Source organism: Equus asinus, chromosome 21 (assembly GCF_041296235.1).
Source record: "Equus asinus isolate D_3611 breed Donkey chromosome 21, EquAss-T2T_v2, whole genome shotgun sequence".
NCBI classification, from domain to species: domain Eukaryota; kingdom Metazoa; phylum Chordata; class Mammalia; order Perissodactyla; family Equidae; genus Equus; species Equus asinus.
The window spans coordinates 45721847-45739247 of NC_091810.1; the positions used below are offsets into that span (position 1 = coordinate 45721847).

A 17401-nucleotide genomic window follows, 5' to 3' on the forward strand; every position below is an offset into this window, starting at 1 on the left:
AGAACCACAGCACTCCTTGCCCTGTGCGCACCTGTCACCCCCTCAGGCTGTGAGCTCCCAGAGGGCAGGGACCTTGTCTCACTTTGCTCAGGGCCCAGCATGGTATCCGGCACTTATTAGATGTTCAATAAGAGTTTAAGAGGATGCATAGAGTTTGTAAGCACACTCTTAACGAACATCAAGAGGCACCTTTAAATTACATAGTAAGGGCTGAATGAGAGTCGGGCAATGATGGCCTTCCTTTTCCCTTCATAAGGGTCACCTCCACAAGCAGCTGGTCTACCTGGTAACCAACAAAGGAAGGAGGCTCTGCTGGTGGGAGGTGGCGGGCCCAGAATTGCTGAGTGCAGCCCCAGGCTTCCAGGGAGCCTTTCTGCACAGTGTGTGTACAGTGAAGGGTGTGTCTACACGCGTGGATGTGCACGCTAGATTGACAGGTTCTCTTCCCTGGGGATACAGCGAAAGTAAGGGTTCCGTTCTCAAATCTGCCTCTCATCAACAGCTGCCTCCTGAGATCAAATATAAAATTCTATAAAATTCATAGAAAATAAGGAGTTTAGGCATACCATATCACAACTCAAATTCAGCAATGAGACTGCAAACCCGGGACTAACAGTTCTGATACAGTCAAAAAGAGGTCCCTGCTTCCCCTGGAATGCTCAGAATGTGAACTCTCAATGGGTTTGTCCAGCCCAGGGTCACTACTTTTACTTTCTTCTTCTATTATCTCATCTCAAAACAAATAACACCTCCTTAAAGAGACAGATGATGGTTTTTAACTCAAGACTAACAAATGAAGGAATCAGTTTTCCAAAGTTTCCCACACCATCTCCCTGAGAGCTGTGTGGAGGGAGGATTCAGTCTCACCCATGCAGCTGGAGTGTGGGGTGTGCGTGCATGCACGCCTCTGTGTGCCTATGCTCAAGGGGACCAGCGTGGGCATAAGACAGCGCACATTACAGTGTACTTTTGAAATGTCCATAACTTGTGTGTTGGACCTGCAAGAGAATAAGGAGGCCTGTTGGTTGGGGAGATTCCTTCTGGCCACATCTGGCCCAAGCCCCTTCTGCGTGCTGCTCCCTGTCCTGCTCCAAGTCTGATGAACCTCGCACCACCCCCTCCCGTTAGCAGCCGAACTGGCTTTTGAAGTGCACATCTCTTTTTTCAACTGATATCTTTGAAGTATGACAAATCTTGGGCCGTGAACTTGAAGCCCTGGGTATTCTTTTGTTTAAAAAGACAAAGATGAAGAGGAGACAACATTTGTGGAGGGGCAAGGCAGCACAACATGCAAGAAAGGCAGGAAAGAGCAAATGGCACACCAAGCTGCGTGCACCCCCATGCCACCTGCGACACCATCCCCTTCCCCCACATGCCACACTGGGCAGGGAGGACCACTGAGGGGAGGATGTCACTAGTAGCACTGGGGGACAGTGCAAGTTGCCAAAATATCTTACAAGTTGGAGGTACCCTGAGAATGGCTTTGCCCAAACTACTAATGCCAGCCTGATGAAAAGAGCAGGGAGCTCTCACCCTGGGCTGCACACTGGAACTGCCTGGGGATCTTTAACACTTATCTGATGCCTAGATCCCACCCCAAAGATTGTTATTTAATTGATCTGGGGTGTGTCTGAGTGTTGGGGGTTTTAAAAGCTCCCAGGTGACTCTAATGTGCTGCCAGAGTGGAGAACCACAGTCCTAAGTCAGGGTAGAGCTGGGCCATGTCTTCACCTGGTCACCTGCACCAGCTAAGTCCCTTTAGGTCTGGAGTGGTCAGAGAGTGGGACCACTAGAGCTGAGCAGTGGGTTCTTTTGGAACTGATGAGAGTTCAGTACTCTGATGCATGCAAAGAGATTAGACTCCATCTCTATCTTCCATACAAAGGGTGGAGGCTGCCTGGAAACAAAAGGAGCTGGTAAAGGGTGAAAATGGCACGTGAGTGTGCTGATGCTCTGCCGGACTTCTGGGATCAACCACAGGACACCCATCAGATGACATGAGATTGGGGAAGGACTCACTCCCCAGATAGCTTTCCAAAGACAGCTGCTAGGGGCTGCATGATCAGTTTTCAGTAGAGGGAACCCCAGTGTCATCTCAGAGTTTGGACTAGATGACTTCAGTAGCTCCTTGCAACCCTCAGATGCCACATTCTTCAGCTGGGAACCCTACGGGGAGATGGCCACTCAGCCTCAGGTGGTCAAACTCTTTGCCAGGGTCTGGAAAGCTCCTTCAATCCCTGGGGCTCCCCTGATGTTCCCTCCAGCCTCTTCTCACAGGCTCCCAAGTGGGCTCTTGAGATAGAGGCTCAGGGCCAGCCCCCTGCAACTACAGGTGCTAAACAAGCCCTGAGTTCCCCGCACGCAATCAAACGGATCAGTCCTCACTTTCTGCATTAATTCCCATCTATCCTGGAAAAGCTGAGAAGATGTGCTTTCCCAATTCAGACGGGAAGCAAACCAGCATCCCAGAGCCAGTTAACCTGGGGCATTCTGAGAATCCAGTGTTCTAGGGGAGCCTCCTTCTGACTACTTCTGACCTGGCATCTAACAGCTCTGGGACGAAGGGCTTCTGTCTCTGGGACTGCTGAGTCTGCGTCCAGAAACCAGCGACCTGATCCCTGGAAAAGGGTCAGCATACAGAATGGAGGGCTGAACAACCTGCCGACGGGTTCACGACAAGAAACTGAGTGCATCGAGTCCAAACTGGGTACCTGACAAGTCAGAGACAATTCTTAGGTGCCTGAGAGTGGGCTCCTACTGACTTTTTACATGCTCTTCAGTAAGTAATAACAAGGCAGACATGGCTTTTAAAGAAGTATTTTGCTTTCGCAGCAATGATGATAATGGGAAAAGACTACACATCAGCGACAGCCATTCCCTGGGTTAAGGAGAGTAAGATGCCAGGTCATTTCACCATTCAAGGAACATACTAGCATCAAAGAGGGAGCAAAAGTGAGCCTGCCAGCAGCCCTCATCTGACATTTTAGCAGCTGGTGATGTTATGACCAACTGTGATGGAGACAAGTCCACGAGAGCTATCAAACCACCATCAAGCAGGGTGGGGAGCGTGGGAGAAGGCAGCAGGATGGAGAGGGCTGGGTGAGCATGCAAGCAGGACAATGGAAAGGGCCATCCAAAATGTTTTTGCAAAGAATACAAACGCAAGCTCGATTCCTCATTTTCAGGCCAGATCATTCATTCTTGAAGACTATGTTGGCATGTCACAGAGCCAAGTGTGACTGACCAAGATGGCCCCAGCTCAGGCCCCAGGCTGGAGACAATGAAATACAGGACGGGAAACAATTTAGATGACCATGACCAATAGCATGTCCTGTGAAACTCAGTGAAAACCAAAGGTGGGGAAGCAAAACGAGTACAGTCTTTAAAGTGCTTTTGCTTTAGCAACGACTTCACCGTATATATGTTTATATATACTTGCCGCTACAATTTTCTAAAAATAAAACCAACATGAAAATCAATTAGGCAACAGAAAAGAAAGATCTACAGAGGTTGGGGGAGAGAGCACAGCAAGTTAAATATTGCAAAAAATGATGACTTATGGCAGCTAAAAACAGCCAACAGTGGACCGAGAGTGTTCATGCTCAGCTGACCCGGGAGCCTGGGGACAAGGCTACCAAGGGAGATGATGTGTGTTGCTCCCCTGGGGGACCTGGCGTGTGCCGAGAGGGGGTGTAGGAACGAACAGTTCCACTTGGATAGTTATACCATCAGAAGGTAAGGACACCCAGTCTCTTTCATCTTTGTGCCTGTGGCCTGCAAATTGTAGATGCCCAAATAGCATGTGTTGAAAGACTGAATAAATGAGAAGGTGGCCTTAGGCATTGCCTCTGCAATGAGGCCCAGCACAGAATGCTGAGGTCTCCTAAGGTGGTATTCTACTGGCCCAGGGTCAAGAACTGGCATTGCCACCAGCTGAGGACGGTTTGATCTCTGGCTACATCTGACCAGGGGAAAGGTCACTTACTGAAAAACAGTATGAGAATGCTTATGGGGTGATTTTGAAAGTCTGACTGAATGCCAAAATGGGCCAATGAAAGCCAGTTTTGTACAGACACCCAACGTCATAGGCTAACTAAAAAATGTAGTGTGGGCTTTTAGAGATCTCTGGCTTTCCTAACTGATGAAAGGTGAGGAAGGACATGTCTGAGACACTGATGAACATGCTGGGCTAGAGGGGAGAGGTCCAGCGGGCTCCTGCCCTACCACAGGGCGAGGCAGCCAGGAAGCCAGGTGCATGCTGTTGCTGAGCGCACCAGCCAGCAGGTGGGTCAGGTGTTAGAGAGCTGGGCTGTTCACCTGACGAACAAACCTTGGCCACATTCTGGTACCCAGAAACTAAGCACATACACCCACCACCTGCACAACACTTTAAGCACCGAGCACTCCAGGGAGACCTGGTCAAATTCTAGTTCATTATAATTTCTCTTTCATTCTACACTGACTCTGACTTATATAGGGGTTCTTCCAAAATTTTCATGTAAGTATACTTTGATGTGGGTTGTAAGCACTTTACACTGCGAGATGATTAAGCAGGCAGATGTCTGTTCATAAACTCAGGAAAGAGCCCATGGCAGCCCAGTGAGGGTCCTACTGTTCTCCCATTAGGATCCGATTATTTTATAACCAAGCATAATTTACACATCATGAATGGCAATTTTATAGCTGACTTAAGGAGTATCTCACACAAAGTGGAATTTACAGTAAGTCTAGGCTGATGGAGGGTGGGGGATATATGTACCTAAGTCTAGTAAAATATCATTTTAGTACCTTGTCATAGGATGAATTTGGGTGTCATGAGCCTTAAATCACACCTTCATGGACATGGTAATGTCTTATAGTCCATTTCACTTATTATTACATGGAAAATCTACTTCTAAGAAAATACCACAGAATCTCCCTAACATTTTGGGGTTTTAGCAGGTATTTTCACAAATACTCCTATCATTTTATCATCACAAGGTACCTACGAAGCAAGGAGGGCAGACATTCACCTCAGTTGATCCACGAGGGGACTGAGTTCCAGATCCAACAAGCCCAGTTTTGAACTAGGACTAAAACTGCCAGGCCTTGGGACTGCCAGGCCAGTGGCTGTCCCACTATTCTATACTCCAGAATCAGCCTGGCCCCAAAACCAGTGGCATAAAGAAATTTCATCATTCTCATTTGATATAGGCTGTCTGGGCACCAGGATGGACCATACAACCCCATAGATGTCAGCCAAGCAGAGCGCAGTGGCCCCTTTGCAGCCAGGTATTGAGGGAGGAGGGCAGGGCTGGCAACGGGCAACAGAAAGCCAACGCTGCACACAGCCCTGCCCCATGCTCTGCTCGGCCCCACGAAGGGCTCTACACAACCTGGGCACACACACTGGACACCCTCTAAGACTTGTTGATGAACTGGGGACAGCCCAGGTGGGCAGGGCCATTTCTGCCTGCCTCGGGCTCTTCTGGTCTAGGCATGGGTCAGATCCAAGAGGAGCCAGTGTGAGGCGATGCTTCCCTTTCTTGAGCCTCTTAATTTTGAAAGAAGGTTCTCAGGATGCTTCTTGAAGCGGGGGTTCCACCTCCCATGCTGCTACTACACTGGTTCCCTCATCAGAGGATTTGATTGAGTGCAACAAAGGAGTCCTGACACCTCCCCTGAGATGCCCTGGGCCCTCCTTCCCCTGCTCCAGGGCAGCCTTCAATCTGCATCACTGTTTGGACAGTGTTCCCCAGTGTCACCAATTGGATGCAGCAGACACAGGATACAAGTGAGGACACCAGCAGTGTGTCCATGTGCTCAGGGCACAGCTGTGCGGTTTCCCTCTTGTGCCTTCCCAGAACCACTGTGGGGACCAGGGCACATGTTATGTGCTCCGTTTTACAGCTGGAAAAACCAAGGCACAAAGCCATCAGGTGACCTGCCAAGGTCACAAAGCTAGCAGGTGATAATATTCACTTATATAACTAACTCCCAGCCCTTAACATTTTCACAAGGTCTTATTTTAAAATAACGTCTTAGTTCCAAGATAGCCATCCTACAGTTACTTCCCTGCTCTCTTTCAGGGGAGGGGGCTGTGGCGAGCGAGGGGAGACTGCAGAATGTTCTTAGTCTTTCAAAACAAGTATGTGCATGAATTTCTAAGGTGCAGAGAGATCAGGGATGGGGTTTCTAGTCTCCTCCATGTCAGATAATGAAAACAAGCACGTTACTGGACACGAAGTTTGCTACTTACATTCACTTCAGTTATAGCAATATCAACGACGCTACCAACAACAATCAAGGCATCAAAAGTGTTCCATGCATCAGTGAAATAGTGCTGTTAGGGCAAGCATTCAGAAGCCACAGAGGAGAGGAGGCACAACAGGAAAAAAGAAGAAAAGGACAGTGTTATAAAACAGGAACATTCTAGCATTATGCCTCCTGGCTACCTGAAAAAGTCGCCCTAAAACAAACACGTTATAGGCACGTTACTTTGGGTATCGCCTCTGATCCAGCAAAGAAAAACAATTACGGATGCTATCATGCCCTGCCTACCCCTGACTTGGGTAATGCTGCCACACAGTCAGTCCTCCAAAAGGCGATCTGTGTCCAAAAAGGCCCAGGATAAGGCTCTACCCTCAGTGGCCTCTTTTCCACAGCTCTCATTAGGCAATTCCAGTTTAGATCAAGTGAAATTGGGATCTGTGACTTGTCCAGGTGATGCGAGTGCAGGGCAGGGAGGGGAATGTGCACAGACAGAGAGAGGACAGGAGGCGGGTGGCCACAGGCGGGCGCATACTCACGTCGGCTTCGCTGAGGGCCACGTCTATAATGCTGCCGATTACGATGAGGGAGTCAAACGTGTTCCAGGCATCACTAAAATACCCCTGGACAGAGCAGGCAGGGGGCAGACGTTTATGAGCACCAATGAATGAAACGCCACACGGACCATATGGGGACATGTCCGAGGCCCCGCAGCACCCATGGCAACCAGGTGGGGCGAGAGAGCCAAAGGGAGGCAACAATACTGTCCACTGGTGGAAAGGGACACGGAAGGGTGTGTGCACCTGCATGTGAGAGAGAGGGTGCACACACACACCACACACGCACACAATGCACAACCATGGCCCTGAGCAGCCCCAGACCAAGCAGGATGTCTGCAAGACAGAGGGAGGCATCTGGCAACCCTGCCCTGGCACCAGGGTCGCAAACCCAAACCCTCAGAAGCTGATGGAAGAGCAAGGCCCTCCACTCCTTGTGCAGGGTCCCTAATCACCCCACTTCCTTCTCTTCTCCCACTTGAAGAGCACTGTGACCAGGCATCTCACACAATCTCATTTCTGTGCCCTTAAAACAAACTGGTAACCCTTCCCTTCTCCCTCCCTGCCAGTCCAACAAGAATTACAAAGGCTGTGCCCTATGGCAGGATGCCTGAGACAAGTCCCTGTCCTCCCAGAGGTCTCGGTCTCACAGGGACACAGACAGGTGGCAATGGCCTACAGGGAGATAGGCACAGTGATGCACACAGTCCAAGGCACAGAGTTGTGGCAAAGAAACTCAGTCCGGGTCGTGGGGGTGGGGGCTCTGTAGGGAAGCCATGGCAGGTGTTACAGAGGAAGAGGGCAGTGAAGGATGACGAGGATGCTCAAGGGCTCACACTATCCTCAAGAGAAGCCCCAAATCCCCAGCTGGCTCCTCCTCCCTCCAGCCCTTGCTCTCGTCCCCTCCTTCTTCACCTTCCAGGCTAAGAGGACTCCTTTCCATCCCCCAAAACTACCACCATGTTCTTCCCCACCTCCAGAGGCTAGTGCAAGCCTAGCCTCCCCACTCCAACTCTATCTGCCCAAATCCACTTCCTCCTTCAAGGTCAGAGAAAATGCCAGCTCCCTGAGGGAACCTTTTCAGATCCTCTTGGCTTCCATCTCCCATCGTGTTGACTGTGTATCTCCCTCATGTCTTGATCACCGAATTTGGGGTCTGTCTGCGGGTCTACCCCACCAAAAGCCCTCTGAGGATGAAGACTGGGTCTGTCTCCTCCTCCACTAACTCCACTATCCAGCCCAGAGCCTTGAACCCAGTTAGTGCTTGACACGTTGCAATGTCTCTTTCATCCACCAACGTGCACCCTACGGTCATTCAGCTCTGCCCGGTTCTTGTTTTTTCAGGTTCTCATATCTTGTCACAATTCTGAAGCTACAACACATCCCTATAATTGGGACTTACAAGTCCACATACATGTGGCGTACATTTTACGTACGTCCTCTTCTGGGCTCAGAACAATAGGTGCTAAATTAGCACCTGTTGTCTCCTGACACCCCCAGGGAGTCCTCAGTTGGAGGGGGTGGTGGGGAGCACTGTGCACAGAGGCTTCTGGTTGCAAGGTCAATAACTGTCTGTAAATCAATTGTGTCTTTTAAAAAAGTCAGAACATGTTTTGGACATAAAAATTCAGGTCTAAATTATATAAAAAGGTGTCCAGCATGCCTACAACTGGGTACACTTAGTGCTCGATCAAGAAAACCAGAGCAGAAGGTACTTTGAAGTGACAGGTCCCATGAACTTATGATCAAACGCAGGCCCAGAGGAAGCCACTGCAGAGCCCCAGCCTTTTATGATACGACAGAAAATGCAGACATGTTGGCTGTCCTAATAACTGGAATAGGGATGTTTATTCTAGTTACTGTTAATCACTCAAGTGCATTTACGGGGGAGATATGACACTGATGGTTTGGGTGTTTAAAAAGCTCATCTTAAATAATGTAGTATCTTCCCAACCAGCTCCCGTGACTTCTGACTCACTCTTCATGCCTCTCCTCCTGTCCTACAATCATAGTGCCTCTCTCACACATCACCCTAATCGACTGCCACCCTCCCAGACCTCCATCTTGTCCCTCTAACAAGTAAACAAAAGAAGCTTGCCTGCGTCCATTCTGATGATCTGTATATCCAAGCCTAATGGCAAGGTCTACTTAATAAATAGCACATTTCAGACCTGCTAGATTTTCCTCCCATGATGCGTGATCCCTGGCTGGTAAGAGGAAAGGCGGCCACTTTGAGGACCAGACTAGCGTCACTCAGCATGCCAGTCATGCTGGTCAGAGATGAGATAAAGAGCTTGCACCAGGACATAAAGGAACACACTGCTTCCTTCACTGAAGACGACTCCTAACAGAAAAGTCAGCTGGATCAAACAGTGTGCTGAGTGCGGCCACTGATGCACCCAGGTGGTGAGAAGACAGGTTCTCTTGTACATTGCTCACATGGTTGCAAGTGGGTAACACACAACTGGCTGACTGGCAGCCTTGCCATAGAGTAGACTTCAGGAGCAGAGCCTACCCTTCTCTTCGTGGATTTAACAGCAACTCAAATGCTAACGAGAGCGAGGTGATCCTTCCCCTCTGACGGAGAGAGGAATTGATGCCTTAATAAAATAGTTGGTCATCCTCAGTGACAGTCAGGCCTCTAGGGTACAAAGACTGCAGTAGGAGACCAAGTGTTCCTCCTCCTCTCCCGTCCCAGCACACGACCAGCCCCTGCCCGTGTCTGCACCATGCGCTCTGCTCCTCCTTTACCGGAGGCCAAGCCCACCTGTGCACAGGATGCCAGCCCCTCTCACCCACTTTGGACTTTATTCCTCTCTCTCTCCTGTTCTCTCCCCACCCCCTGAAATATCAGTATTCACCTTCGAGTCACTCTTATCAGCCTACAAACTATTGTCCAATGGCCCATTCTGGCCCACTGTGGTGTATAAAGTTCCTTTAAGTCAATATGATAGGAGCTTAACATTTGAGTCCTGGAACGCTCTGGCAATCTCATTAACTCTCTCTCCAGAAGATCTTCACACTCACAAAATTGTGCCCAAATCCTAGAGGGTCTATGGACTGAAGGCTGACACCCCTAATCCAGTGACAGGAGGCTTGAGTTAGTGCAGGTGGCTGGAATCAGAGGCTCTGACCAGGTGGCTCTGCCAGGGGTCCAGGGGAGGCAGAAAATGCCAGCCCTTCCTTTCTTCCCACAGCCTGTTCCCCTATTTAGTAGCCTCCTATGTAATAAAATCACTGTCAAGAGAGCATGACTCAGTCCCCCACCCTTTCCCCACCAAAGTCACCATAATGTCTGAGTAACCAGAAGATGAGACATGAGCTTCTAACCGAGAGTCCATCTCCATGCTCTCTCCTCTTGGCCAATGGAGAACTCCTATAACCGAATGCTGAGTCCAAGGCCGCTCAAGCGGAACCAGCCACCCCTACCAGCCGAGCCAGAGTCAGCCCTTACATTATTTATCGTCCAGCCCCACCTGCTTGAAAAGACCAAGCAAGTCCTCTGCATGCAATAACATCCATAGCTCAGAAACATGTCTGACTCTGGGAACTAAAGTCATAAACCAGACTAATGTGGGCCTTAGGGCCAGGAAGCTCCATTATTTCTAAGAATTCTATTCTGATTATCAGTCGATGTTTGTTTCCTGCCCAACTGTAGGCTTCTGGAAGCAGGGCCTGGACCTCTAGCCAGGATAGAGCATAGGTGGGGCACATAGTAGTGGGGCAATGTCTGTGGAATGGAGACAAGAAAAGCAGCCCAGGTCCAAGTTCTTTCTGCTGCCTGGAGTCTCTCTCATCTGTAGATCTAAAGACGTCTACACAAATGACCTGTGTTTTGCTGTTTACCATGGCAGGCAGATCACTCACCAATTTCTGCCAGGGATTTTGTGGGCAGTGTCTGACCCAAGTGATGACCCATAGTGCCAGCTTTTGCTAGAAACTGTAAGCAACAGCTTTCTAACTAGCATGAGCCTTTTCCAAAGGTCAAGTGAGAGCTTAAAGAAAAAGCTCTTCACTTTGAGCCACTCTACTGTGCCCAAACATCCTGTGATGGAAAAGCATGTGCCATCTGAAAGCCTCCTGGCTATCTAAAGGCTCTACACCTCAAGGCTCATTCATTCATTCCTTTCAGTTATTCCATCCATTTATTCCACCAATCTTTACTGAGTAACCAGCATGTAGCAAGCACCATGTGAGACACAGAAGCCCCAGCCTGTGACCTTGAGCGGCTGCTTATCAGCTATCAGAGTATCGATGATGGTGATACACGGTAACCTCTAACAGATGCACATGCGAAGGGAAGAGCTGGCTCTAGCTGGGCTGGTAGGGATGGTGTCACAGAGGAGCTAACATTTCAGACAGGCCTTACAGGATAACAAAGTGGGAGAAGGGCCTCCAGACACAGAAGCATGTGCCACAGTTGGGGATGGGGTAGGAGGAAGGAATGACAGGGAGAAAACGGCCAGAAACGAGGCAGAAATGTAAATGGGCCAGTGTTTGGTGGAAGACTTTCACTATTAGACTAAGAAAATTGTGTATTTTTTTCTCCTGCAATAGGTGGCTGGTATCAGAATTTCATTGGAAGAATGTGTGGTCAGCTCTGGGTCTGAAAAAGGAGTATGTGGAGGATGAATGACGAGGGGCTGAGGCCAGAGGCAGGGAGATGATTAATAGTCAGAGTAACTCAGGAGAGAGGGCAGTAGAGGCTTGCATGAGATGGAGCTGGCCACCAAAGCTCCGGGCGTGTACACAGTTACAGGGGAGAAGGGGACGAGGAAAGAGCTCTAGGGAACCCTAACGTTGAAAGGACAGGCTGAGCCCATGAAGAGGTCTAACATTAAGTTCTAGTTAAGGAGAGGGATATTTGGTCTCAAGTGTTATTTGGCAGTAAAATAAATCCCCTAAAATATATGTGATCACGGAAGAACTGAAAAGACAGTATCAGATTTTCCTTCCAGGAGGTGAAGAATGTACTCCAGGAAGATTGCAGGGGCTTGATCAAGCAGCCTTATTCCCAACAGTGCTGTGCTGGGAGGCTGACAGGACCAGATGACCCAGTGTCCACTGTGTACCTGCTCTGCACAGAGGCACAAGGACAGCACTAAAATATTTCTCTTACCCAAACCCAACCACTTGACTTTTTCCAAGCCCAAGTGGCTAGGCATGTAAATTAGACATTTTCAAGGTAGAACCAAGATCAAAATGCTTTGAGGTCTAAGACTGGAGAACAAAGTGTGCCTCTCTGGGGAAAAGCCCACAACCAAGGCAGGTAAGGTGGCCTGGAACATGTCCTGGACAAGACACCAGATGGGTGATGCCTGGAAGCACAGAGAGGGAACCTCAGACAAACCAGAAGTGTTCTTTCTACCTGCAGGAGCCGGCACTTTGGAAAAAGCCCTTCTTCTTCAAGCACCCTCCTTGGAGCAAGAAAATTCCAGTGGCTCCCCTTGGGATTACTGGAGGGAAAGGTCAGGGGAACAGGGCTTGTCTCTTACCTAAATTATGGCCAACCTTTCAAAACCCTAGGGCAGCACAGTCAACTCCAAGTCAAAAGCACAAACGAGAGTGCATGAGGTCAACGCCCACCAGTGGGGTTTTCCCGGAGAACTGATGCACTCACTTAACAGCCTGCTTGCTTTGACCTAATTCTCTGGCTTCTCACCACCTCTCTCGCTTATTTAACCCAGGCTCAAAACAACTCTTCCCATGTAGGGAGCCTGCCTCCCCCACCAGAGAAGCTCCCAGCTCTGGGTTTCCTGCTTCTGAGCCTCACCTCAGCCCTTCTGCTTCTGGAGGACCCCGGGACACGTCCCTCTAAACGTGCTCTCTCTCAGGAGGCCCGGTTTCCCAGTCAGGCTCTTGAAGAGAGAAGACCACCCAGGGTCAGGTTTCTCAACTTCTTTTAACTCTTCCTCCTACAGGGCCTTCTTGCCTCCCAAGAAGGATTTTGTTGAACTTTACCTTCTGTATATGTATTTCAAAACAGTTGCCACCCTGTCTCTCCTGACAGAGACGCTGATGAGTTCTCCTCAGGTGTGCCCCTCACGGTGGAGAACCCCGCCCCACGGACCCTGTCACAATCTCCTCACGGGAGACAAAGACTTTCCTGAGAGGAGACTGATGGGCCAGGTTGCCCAACCTTCTGTCCTAGTAGCCATCTCCTCGAAGATTCTTCCTCTGCAGCTTTACAACATGGTTCCTCAGCCTGACTGCCCCTCTGACTGCGCAGGAGGGGCCTCATTAACTCCTCTGTGAAAGACCCCTGGCCTGGGCTTGGTTGGCTAACACCGAAGAGAAGACGAGGAAAAATCAGGGAGCGTTTTAAGGAGGGCTTTGCTTCCTGGTGAACTGCTTCTCTCTGGCTCCTTCAGACACATAACAACATTAAATCTCTCCCCCTGGCTTGGGCGAACGCAGCGACAGTGCTCCTCAAGCATAGAGATGCCACTTTGGCTGTTTTAAAATCTCTCTCAATTGTAATCTGAGGTTGTCTTACGTAATGAAAATATCCTGTTGGGTAAAACTATAAAGCGGCACAATTTCTTGCGGAAATCAGTCATTTTAAACCTCTGATCAATCAGTACTGATTATCAATTAACTACTCATTTCCCCTTATTATCACCAGTCTGTTCACACGCCACTGAACTCTCCTCCCAGGTTTGGTATCAGTGGTTTACTGGGCACAGCAGTGTGCTGTAAGCCATTGATGCGATGGCCTGAGAGAACCTACGCACACACAGACACGCACTGACACACACACGCCATGGGCGACTGTGCCTTCTCTTCAGCCTGGACCAAGCTTTCAAAAACTTCAGAGCTTCATCAACAGGCAAGGGAAGAGACGGCAGAGGATCTAGGAAATGTTCCATAGATACATTCTGTGTTGCATTTCTCAATAACAATTTTCATATTCTAACTTTGCAACCTTTTCCATCAGTCCAGACAAATATTGTTCAAAGAAGTAAAGGGGAGAGGGAAGCAAATCAAAAATCTCAAAGGAAATTAAGATGAATTTAGAGAAGAAGGAAATGTTTATGTATGCAGATATGGACAAGTCACAGTAAATAACATCTGGCCATGCATAAAGTCCAAATTTGACCCCACTGCAGTCACCCCAACTGATCACTTACAAGTGTCCTTTCTTTTTGGTCCACAAAGATCTGATAAAGATTGCATAGAAATTAATTCAAATTAAAGAAAGGAACAGTTTTGAATTAGAATTCCATGTAAGTATGGAGTATGTGAAACCATCATTTCATAATCCAAGTCTTAAATTACTGTTGTCAGATACCCTACACACAGATGAACAAGTACGTGGTCACTAACTCTGACAGTTGGAAGCTTTGCTAGAAAAGAAACTGAGGGTCAAATGTCCCACAGAACAGCCAGGATTTGCCCCTCTGTCTAGGGTCTTAGAATGAGGGAACATCATTGCCTGATGATGGTGAAGACGATGGTGGTCATAGTAACAGTACTGACATGTCTACAGCATGGTACCATATGTCAAGTATCCTTCTAAGCATGGCACAAATAGTGATCCTTTATTCCTCACAACCACCCTATGAAATAAGACTATTAGTGTCCCCATTTCATGGATGAGGACATTGAGGCAGAGAGCAGTTAAGTAACTTGCTTGAGTTAGCAAATAGAGAGTAGGGATTTGAATCCAGTCTGGTTCCAGAACCATGCATGCCTTGTGACACGGCACTGTCTGCCTCTTATACTACAGACAATGACAACTGTGGAACTGGATTCATTCCCTCCAAAGGAGACACAATATGCTGAGTAGTCCAATAGAGTTTAAAAATTTCATGTCTTGTTTTGTCTTAAAGTCAAGTGAAATTTTTCTAAATTAAACAAACGAAAGATGGTATGGCTGTGAGAGGTCTGCAGCTGCTAGAATTTCCCATAAAAGGTGAAAAAGATGCTGTAGACCAGGAACGAATAAAACCAAAGTCTTCATGCTCGAAATCTAAAAGTAAAATCAGGGTTGAATTCTTTCTGATGGGTTATGTTAAAACAATTCCTCCAATGCTCGAGTAATGAGGCCAGTTTCCCCAAGTCAGCATGATATATGCTATTCTAGAAACAGAAAATCAAGTTTCAAAACAATCTCCATTCTACAAATTCCCAATTCTCTCTTCCCTTCTTCTTTTTCTCAGAACTGTTTTTACGAGGTTTTGTTTTTGCAGATTTATTTTCCCACATGTATATAGATGCCTTAATCAGATTTTAATGTTCTCAGGTGACAAGCCAGTTAGCAGCCAGAACAACGCAGCCTAAGACTAACAGGAAGTGGGTGCTTCTCTTGGGTGATTCAGCAACAGCCTTTGAAAAGTAGGTTCAACAACTCACCTTAGGTTTAAATGCAATGACTTTCAGAACCATCTCAACAGTGAACACCCCAGTGAAGACCATGTTCAGAATGTCCATGGCATCATTAAACATCTTGGACTGCTCATAGTGCTGTGGATGAAGACACAGGCACAGTTGTCAGAGATCCATTCCAGACTTGCAAAAGGAGGCTCCCCAGCCCTCTACTCCCTGCAGGCCTCCCCCCTCCACCTGGACATGGAGGCAACCTACACAGTCCAGCATCCTCTCCCAACGATTCCACTGGCACCGCAAGGTCACACGGTTAATTCCCCACAAAGCGCAGGGGGGCCTTGACAAGACGAGGATGACTGGATGATGAAGGGGAGACACCAATTTCCTCTGCTCAGGATAAAGGTAATCTACCCTTTCTTCTGGCAGAGTTTATACTCAGGGCCTTGACCCAGGCACAATGCAGAACACACCCACAAGTCTATGAATACAGGTAGGATTTGATTAGGGATAAATTTTATGCCATTTAGGTCTATGTTCAATAAACGGCAATATTATCTTGACTTTATCAGCATATGGTCCTTTCCAGTCATAAAGAATTCTTAAATGTAAGGAAAGTGCCAGAAAATTTATCCTTGGCTGTCTTTAGACAGATTTTCCAGACAGCACTGGGAGTTGGTTCAACTCGCTCAAGTTCTTGAAGTCAGTGTGAAAAATGAACCTAGACCTTGGTGTTTGCTTCCTGTCCTAGTGCAATATCCTCTAGACCACATAACTGCTGGAAACGCTCACTGTAAATACTGCACTGTAGTCCAACTTGGCCAAGTGAGTTGAGTTGCATTCTTTGCCGCCAGTGTGAGCAAGGAAGAGCTGTAATGTAGGTCAAACCCAATACTCCATGAACCAGAAGATTCCCCCCCACCACTGAGAGCTCCTTGAGGACAGGGACGTGACTTAGGTTTCATTCTTCAACATTGGGTGTTTACTCTGTGACAAGCCCAGAGCGAAATGTCTGACACAAATTATGCAGTATAAACTCGATTTCCGAGGCAAGCATGATAGATTTCCCATTTTACCAGTAGAGAAAGCAAGGCTCAGGGGATTTAAATAACTTTCCCAAGGTCACCCAGCTGGTATGGAGTCAAGTCAAGATTGAAACCCGTTTTCCCAACTCCACACAGAGGGCTTTAGTCCTCAAACACTCCCCAGCCACGAGAGGCCTACAGTCAATGTTTACGCAACTGAATGCCACGCTCAGGCTCCACGGAAATGTTACAGTCACACCATACAGTCTCTTAAAGAAAAGAGCGATCTTAAACTCCTACCGTGACAACTGTTAGCCAGAATGGGATTCTGGCCAAACTACAGCCCAGACTCCTCAGAAAGCAAACCCATCCTCTTGTGAGGGGGCGGCACTCCACCCTCAGCATTTGGGGCATGGGGCTGTGCAGACGCCCAGACGTGACCCCACGGCTGTCTCCATTTTTACCTGCATGGCCAAGCAGAGTGTGTTGAGCATGATGAGGACAAACATCATGTATTCGAAAGGCGAGGAGTTCACCACGTACCAGAACTTGTACTGGTAAGGGTTTTTGGGGATGTATCTCCGCAAGGGACGTGCTTTCAAGGCGTATTCGACACACTGACGCTGCAACGGCAGAAAAGAGCAGGAGGGCTCCTGAGCACATCCACGGAAGAAGGACACCATTGTCGTCTGTTCTGAAAGGGCCACCGCACACCTACCAGGAGGGACCACGGCCCTGGGGGAAACTGCTATGGCCACCACCACGGGCACTACTCTGCATTGCTGACAGAGGGCCTCCACCTCCATGACCTCACCTGACCCTCACAGCAACCTAGGGGCAGAGCACCTGATTTGCTTCCATTTCACTTGTTGAAAAACTGAGGTTCGGAGCTCTGGACCGCCTTGCCTGAGGTCTGGCGGTACATAAACAGAGCAGCGAGGCCTGACTCAGGTTTTATCCCTCTCATTCCTCTACACCAGGGGATTACAGCTGCACTTCTCCCGCCCGTGCCCTCCTCCAGGAAAGGAAGCCAGGTAATGAGAGGCACGGAAATCCCTCGGGAACCAGAGAGGCTGGGCTCACTCCCTGAGACTGGAGCCCCCGCTGCTCCAGGACGGACCCACACGAGACACCTTTGAGGAGCCAGAGCATATTGACCATAAGTGTCTAATGGTGAGCTAGCTGTGTGCCCATCATGGAGCTTGTGAGGCTGTGGAGTTTGTCAAGGTCCTCTCAGAACCCCCA

General features: G+C 48.6%; 1 protein-coding gene across 18 annotated transcripts in view; it reads right to left on the reverse strand.

Annotated features, from left to right (window-relative positions):
• CACNA1D (calcium voltage-gated channel subunit alpha1 D) overlaps positions 1-17401 on the reverse strand; it is a 319702-nt gene that overhangs the window by 43365 nt on the left and 258936 nt on the right. For 10 of the 18 annotated variants that reach the window (XM_070492885.1, XM_070492880.1, XM_070492877.1 and 7 more), the window contains 3 exons: positions 16621-16779; positions 15162-15272; positions 6239-6322 (listed from right to left, as the gene is read on the reverse strand). In XM_070492885.1, the coding sequence (XP_070348986.1) occupies positions 6239-6322; positions 15162-15272; positions 16621-16779 (354 nt within the window). Of the gene's footprint in view, positions 1-6238; positions 6323-6788; positions 6873-15161; positions 15273-16620; positions 16780-17401 lie in introns of all 18 variants that reach the window. The other 8 variants (XM_044755118.2, XM_044755116.2, XM_014827080.3 and 5 more) reach the window with 2 other exon arrangements.